Source organism: Stegostoma tigrinum, chromosome 42, assembly GCF_030684315.1.
Source record: "Stegostoma tigrinum isolate sSteTig4 chromosome 42, sSteTig4.hap1, whole genome shotgun sequence".
Taxonomy (NCBI): Eukaryota; Metazoa; Chordata; class Chondrichthyes; order Orectolobiformes; family Stegostomatidae; genus Stegostoma; species Stegostoma tigrinum.
The window spans coordinates 12745735-12753205 of record NC_081395.1 but is presented as its reverse complement, the minus strand read 5'-3'; the positions used below and the strand labels follow the sequence as shown (position 1 = coordinate 12753205).

General features: G+C 50.7%; 1 protein-coding gene across 1 annotated transcript; it reads right to left on the bottom strand.

The window, feature by feature from the left end:
• Positions 1 to 1390: 1390 nt before the first annotated feature.
• On the bottom strand, positions 1391 to 7121 carry LOC125449246 (basic leucine zipper transcriptional factor ATF-like). The gene is made up of 3 exons (XM_048524942.2): positions 6828 to 7121; positions 5217 to 5321; positions 1391 to 1619 (listed from the first exon to the last, which is right to left on the bottom strand). Exons 1-3 carry the CDS (start codon positions 6927 to 6929, stop codon positions 1404 to 1406), a joined length of 423 nt encoding a protein of 140 aa, XP_048380899.2. The 5' UTR covers positions 6930 to 7121; the 3' UTR covers positions 1391 to 1403.
• Positions 7122 to 7471: the final 350 nt, after the last annotated feature.

The window sequence follows — 7471 nt, the reverse complement described above, 5'->3', positions numbered from 1 at the left end:
TCAGCAATTGTTGTAAAAGCCCATTTCGTTCATTAATGCCCTTGAGGGAAGGAAATCTGCCTTCCTTACCCGGTCTGGCCTACACTTGACTTCTGACCCACAGCATTGAGGTTGATTCTGAACCGGCCCGCTCAAAATGTCAGAGCAACACCCAGTCAGAGGCACTTAAGGGACAGACAACAAATACTGGCCTGGCCAGCAATGCTCACGTCTGATAAACGAAGGAAGTGAAACCCACTTTGCTCCCGTTAAAAGAAAAATCTATCAATTTTTAGTTGAGATTTTAAGTGATTGAGAGCATCCAAAAACATTAGTCATTGATAGTGGGAGTTACACACTTCCCTACATTTAAAGAAATGCTTCCCGACATCTTCCCCCCACAATGGCCTGGCTCTCATTTCGAGTTCCTTTTTAAGCCTACAGTCAGAAATTCTTGGGTGTACCTTCCCCCACAATGAACTCCAGCAGTTTAAGGTGATGGGTGTATCTTAGGTAACCCTTAGATATACTTTTCCCCAATGAACTGCAGCAATTCAAAGCGATGACTCGCCACCAACTTCAAGGGGCAATAACTGCTGGGCCTTTGTTTCTAAATAAATGCACATTTTAACCCATTATGCACTCACATCAGCAATCTGTGCGACTGGTTTGAAATAGATATTTTTTAAAAAAGCACTTTTTTGTCCCCCCAAGTGCTTTGAATGTAGGGAACTGGAACTATAAAGCAGGGGTCTCTCACAGATGATAAAGTGGAGGAGATGCAAACTGTTTCCCAAGATTTCAAATGCTTCCTTTGCGCACTCACTCACCAAGCATCCAGCAAAGCACTCATCCACCGCTGCGTTTGTCCACACAGATCTAAAGAAAAAGGCTTCACTTTCCAAGAAACAGGAGCTGGCCCAGTTCACGGGGGCTTTGGAAACACATGGTGACAACACACTGCTTCATGCTGCCTCCTTCCCTGCCATGGGATTCTCAAGCTGCTTCAGAAATCGCCCGAAACAAAATCGCGCCAAAGCCACAGCCATCACTTGGCGGCAGCAGAAGCGCACGGTCCATGGTTGTACGCCACCGGCCGTCCAGAGGTTCTGGGGAGTCTGTGAACAAAGCTGCTGGGAATAGGGCAGGCTCGAGGGGCAGAGTAGCCGTCTTCTGTTCCCAGTGCATGTGTCTGCCTGCTCCAAATCCAGCGATTTCATTCCACTGTCATTGGAGTCATTGACGCGCGACCTTAACATAGGAGAGTCAGGGAGAGTTTCGGAGCCCAGGTGCTTCTGGATGATACCTGCTGGAAGTACACAGTAACCTCAACCCCCCCTCCCCTCACCCCCCTCTGTCTTAGCCTTATTGCACCCTAACCCCAAGCCCCCACCAACCCAACACTCTCCCTAGAGAGCTGCAGTCTAGTACATCATGACCTCTGCTTTCTGCCAGTCTTCAGCTAGAAAGTCTGTCACGTTGATATGCTGTTTGCCAACAAAGGCTGTGCTGTTCACAGACAACATGGAGCAGTGTGGTTCATGCTGCTGAACCACTTGTTTCCACTGCTTCAGCTCCTCGCGCAGGCCCTGGATTTCCTTCTTCAGCGAAGCGTTCTCTCTCTCCAGCTGCTCATACTCCTGAAGGGACAAACACAAAACAGGGCTCTGCTCAGAAAGAGGTGAAGCAAGGCACTGAGCTGCCACATGACCCCCAACTCATAAAAATACTTACAGTACTGAAGATGCCATTCAGCTCATTGAGTCTGCACTGCCCAGCTGAACAGCATCCCACCCAGACCCAACCCCTGCCCTTTAACCCTGCATTACCCACGCCCAATCCACTCTACCCTGCACATCACTGGGCACTATGGGACAATTTAGCAAGGCCAACCCCGCACCCCCCCCCCCCCCCCAACCTGCACATCCCTGGGCACTATGGAGCAATTTAGGATGGCCAATCCAGCCTAAACCGCACATCTTTGGACCGTGGGAGGAAACCAGATCACATGCAGAAACTCCACGCAGACACGGGGAGAACATGCAAACTCCACACAGAGTCGCCAGAGGGTGGGATCACACCTGGGTCCCTGATGCTCTGAGGCAGCATTGCTAACCACTGAGCCACCGTGCTGCCGTCCCTCTGGTTTGCTTAACCTTAACCTTATGACCCCCTGGGTGGTGGGGGAGGGCGGTTGTACTGTACTAGGCTGCGGCATGAGTCCATCGCAGAACATTAAAATGTAGGTGCGGCAAGTGGTTGGGAAGGCAAATGGCATTGTTGGCGTTTATTGCACAAGGAATCGAGCATAAAAGATTTGCTGCAATTGTAGATGAGACTGCATCTGGCCTTCTCACTTTGGACTCTTTACTTAAGGAAGAATATGGGATTAATTCAGAAGCAGTTCAGAGAAGGTTTGCTCAACTGGGAAGCTGGGGGAGGGGTTGTTTGATGAGGAGTGGTTGGACAGGTTATGCTGGTATCCACTGGAATTTAGAAGGATGAGAGGCGATCTTACTGAACACACACCATCCCGTGGGGACTTCATTGTGAAAGCTCAGAGGATATTTTCCCCTAATGAGAGAATCCAGGACGAGGGAGCATTGTTTAAAAATTAGGGAATCTCCTTTTTAAGACTGAGATGAGAAGAACCGTTTCTTCTCAGAGGGTCATTAGCCTCTGGAATTCTCTTCCCCAGACAGCTGGGGGGAAAGGGTCTTTAAATTAATTCATTACTGCATTAGACAGATTTTACAATCAACAAGGAAATGCAGGATCGTGGGAGATGAACAGGAAATTGCAGTCGAGGCTGCAAACCGTTGGTGATCTCACTGAATGGAAGGACAGGCTGAAGGAGCCAAATTGCCTGATCCTACTGTTTCTGCTTTGGTTAACCCCAACAGTTAGTCGTTAGGGGAATCTCTAGTGGGAGGCAGTATCACGACTGTACCCCCTTTTCTTACCCATCAGCTGTGGGCACCTGAAGGCACCAGTGGGCAAAACTCCATTTACTGCTTTGCCTTCAGAAACAGGCCAGTCAAACCTGCTTTGTCAGTTCAGTCAGGGCCAAACAGATGTGAGCAGAGACTCACAATCACACGCTCGCTGACAGCTCCAACACTTTTGTTGCAAACCACATCCTTGCAAGCCTGACCTCACAAACACGTTGTGTCCGAACACTGTTATTGTAAAGTCTATCTGGAAGGGGCAATAACCTAGAGACAGAAATAGCAGATACCCGTTGCAAACTCAACTCCTGCCAGAAGGGAAGCTGATACAAATTCAGAGGGTAGGTACAGCACACACAGAGACCATTCAAGTCGGCCAAATGGGCAAATACATGGCAGGCGAAGTATAATGTAAATAAATGCGAGATCATCCACTTTGGCACAAAAACAGGAAGGCAGATTATTATCTGAGCAGTGATAGAGTGGGAAATGGGGGAGACCCGGGGAGTCCGTGAACATCAGTTGCTGCAAGTGAGCGGCAGGCAGTGAAGAGGGCAAATGGTATGTTGGATTCATTGTGAGAGGACTGGAGTACAGGAGCAGGGATGTCTTGCTGCAATTGTACAGGACTTTGGTGAGATGGCCCTGGAGTACTGTGTGCAGTTTGGGGTCTCCATATCTGAGGAAGGATGTTCTGGCAATGGAGGGAGAGCAGTGAAGCTTTACCAGACTGATCCCTGGGATGGCAGGACTGACGTAAGAAGCGAGACTGGATCAGTTAGGACTATATTCACTGGGGTTTACAAGAATGTATAGAAACATATAAAATTCTAACAGGACTAGACAAGGTAAATGCAAGAAGGGTGTTCCTGATGTCCTGGGGAATCCAGAACCAGGGGGTCACAATCTAAGGATTACGGGGTGGGCCATTTAGGTCTGAGATGGGGGGAAATGTCTTCACCCAGACAGTGGGGAAACTGTGGGATTCTCTGCTACAGAAAGCAGCTGAGGCCAAAACATTGAATGTTTTTAAGAAGGAGTTAGATACAGTTCTTAGGGCAAAAGGGATTAAAAGGTATGGGGGAGAAAGCAAGATCCTACTCTATGGTGGAACAGGCTTGAGGGGCTGAATGGCCAATTGTTATTTTCTGTGATTCAGCCTATTGTGACTGTGTTTACTCTGAATGAGCAATGCACCCAATGCCTCTCTCTCTCTCTCTCTCTCTCTCTCTCCCCCCACACCCTCATCCATCTGCCTTCAATCAGTGAATGCTTATTTGCTTTTTCATTCATGGAGATGATTCAACCCTCACTGATAAGACTGGTACTGTTGGCCCACCTTTTGCTGACCTTGAACTGAGAAGCTTGCTCAGCCATTTCAGCATGCAGTTCATAGTCAGTTTCTGGAATCACATGTAGGCCAGGCCAGTTAAGGATAGCAGATTTCCTTCCCTGAACGGATATGTGTGAACTAGATGGGATTTTAAGGCATTCATCCATCATATTTGGGGGTCACTATAACTGAGATTAGCTTCCGGAATGAACAATTGAATTTAAATCCCGTTTGTGGAATTTGAACCTAGACGTGTGCAGCCCGAGCATTAACCCGGGCCTCTGGACTACAAACATAATGACCACCAACTGTCAAACCAGTTAAAATATGGCAGCATTAAATTTACAGGGCACCACCTTTGCTTTTGAAACCTGGATGGGGTGGGAGAATGTTGGTTGGTTATTGCAGAGCTCTTTCAAAGAGCTGGCAGGGCCCATTGGGCCAAATGGCCTCCTTCTGGGCTGGAAGATTCTGGTGGAGAGCCTAAGCAAAGCCAGCCTAGAGAGGGCACAAAGTGATGGCTCGTTAGTTTGGGGCATGGTTCTCACTTGTTGCAGACATGTGAGAGATCTAGGGTTCAAGTCCCGAAAGATCCCCGATTTCTTGCGGGTGGCGCAGTGGTTAGCACTGTTGCCTCACAGTGCCAGGGACCCAGGTTCAATTCCACCGTCAGGCAACTCTCTGTGTGGAGTTTGCACGTTCTCCCTGCGTCTGCGTGGGTTTCCTCTGGGTGCTCCAGTTTCTTCCCACAGCCCAAAGATGTGCAGGCTAGGTGGATTGGCCGTGCTAAATATCCCCAGAGTGTGCAGGGTTGTGTAGGCTAGGTGGATCAGCCGTGGGAGGTGTAGCGTTATAGGGATAGGGTGGATCTTGGAGTATGCTCTTCGGAAGGTCAGTGTGAACGAGAAGAGCCTGCTTCCATGCTGTAGGGATTCGACAAAGGCACCATTCCTTACCTGGTGCAAACTGTCGGCTTTCTGCGTCTGCTTCTGTCGACTTTTCTGGGCCGCAATCCTGTTCTTTTCCCGTCGTCTCAATTTTTTATGATCACCATCGTAATCCTGTGCATCAAATTGGAAAGATGCTGGTGAACACAGGGTCAGAGGCATGGGTCACCTCCCTCCCTCCCTCCTGCCCCGTCCTGAGTCAAGGGCTCCCTGAGGCAGGAATCCCAACTTCTGATAGGCTGGTGCAATTGGTGCTGGTCAGACAGAAGGCACAAGCCCTACTGTTCCTGCAGCCATTCATACCAGGAGGGTCTGAAATCTGAAAGACCTTTCAACTCCAGAGAACCAAGAGCATTCAGGAGCCTTGTATCCCCTTTGCAGCAAACTTAATGTCATCCTCAATCAGCAAAAAGCATGTCCTACAAACACTGACTGAGATAAGTCAGAAAGTTAGGATGCTAATGTAGGGACACACAAACCCCAGGATGTAGCCCTCCATGCAACCACACCCCTTTCTCGAACAGTTACTTCTCCCTGTGACAGGCCCAGGTAGGGAACGGAGTAAAGATGAACGGCAAAGGATGGCACCTTCTGCGGCACTCCCTCAGCACCGACCCTCCGACAGTGCCCACTCCCTCAGCACTGACTGACCCTCCGACAGTGCGGCGCTCCCTCAGCACTGACTCTCCGACAGTGCGGCACTCCCTCAGCACCGACCCTCCGACAGTGCCCGCTCCCTCAGCACTGACTGACCCTCCGACAGTGCAGCGCTCCCTCAGCACTGACCCTCCGACAGTGCCCACTCCCTCAGCACCGACCCTCCGACAGTGCCCGCTCCCTCAGCACTGACTGACCCTCCGACAGTGCAGCGCTCCCTCAGCACTGACCCTCCGACAGTGCCCACTCCCTCAGCACCGACCCTCCGACAGTGCCCACTCCCTCAGCACCGACCCTCCGACAGTGCCCACTCCCTCAGCACTGACCCTCCGACAGTGCCCACTCCCTCAGCACTGACCCTCCGACAGTGCCCACTCCCTCAGCACTGACCCTCCGACAGTGCCCACTCCCTCAGCACCGACCCTCCGACAGTGCCCACTCCCTCAGCCGTGACCCTCTGACAGTGCCCACTCCCTCAGCAGTGACCATCTGACAGTGCCCACTCCCTCAGCAGTGACCCTCCGACAGTGCCCACTCCCTCAGCAGTGACCCTCTGACAGTGCCCACTCCCTCAGCACCGACCCTCCGACAGTGCCCACTCCCTCAGCCGTGACCCTCCGACAGTGCCCACTCCCTCAGCACTGACCCTCCGACAGTGCCCACTCCCTCAGCCGTGACCCTCTGACAGTGCCCACTCCCTCAGCGCTGTCACTGAGTCAGTGTGTATGGATGGACAGTTGTCTGCAGACAGCTACTGAGACTGCCAGTCACAGCGAGAAATGAACAGATTTCTCTGCTTTCTTTTCGGACCAAAAACTATAGACTGAAAATGTCACTCTGAGCACGTTAACACTGGCCCTTTGCCTGCTGAGTGTGCGCATGGGGGTCACTAAAACCCACACGACCCCTGGTGTTAGGTTTATCTCCCGGCCAGCGTGCAGGAGTGTGCCGGTGGCGTCTTACCTTTTCAGAGTTCTGGCTGGAATCGTCCGTTTCAAACTCAGGAGAAAAGTCCAAGGCTGTACCAGCCATACTGCAGAGGGTGGGGAGGCTGAGAAACTTCATATAGGTGTAGGGAAAGAAAAGGGAAAAAATAAAATACTCCTGAGAAGAGATAAAGGGAGCAAAGTGCCTCCCTGTTGCAAAGGCGAGACAGCTGCCCTCCTCGCTCAGCCTCAGCTCTTCTCTTGCAAAGATGCCAGAGACCCAGGAGCAGTCCAGCTCCCCTTTATGAGGAAGCTTCAGTTTCGTTTGATGGTAAACCCTGCCCTCAGCCCTGGAAAAATATTTCGTCCGGCCTTAATGAGAAGTCACGTGTCTGGGAAAGTCCCATAGCTTCCTCCTCCTCCTCTTCAAACGACTTCATTTGATATGTATCTCTCTCCCCTTTGCATTGTCCGGCAGGGCCACCCACGTGTCGAGATTAAAATAGTCTCGCAAAAAAAACTCGCTTGTGCAAAATGGTAAAATCCTAGAAATTAAAAGGAGAATTTGCGCCCCGTCCTTTTCTTTTTAAAGTGCATGTCTCAGCTGTTTTGGTACTTTTCTTCAATTGTTAAAGCTCAACAGGCTCTGCCGGAAAGCTGGGAACTTCTTCAAAAAAAAAG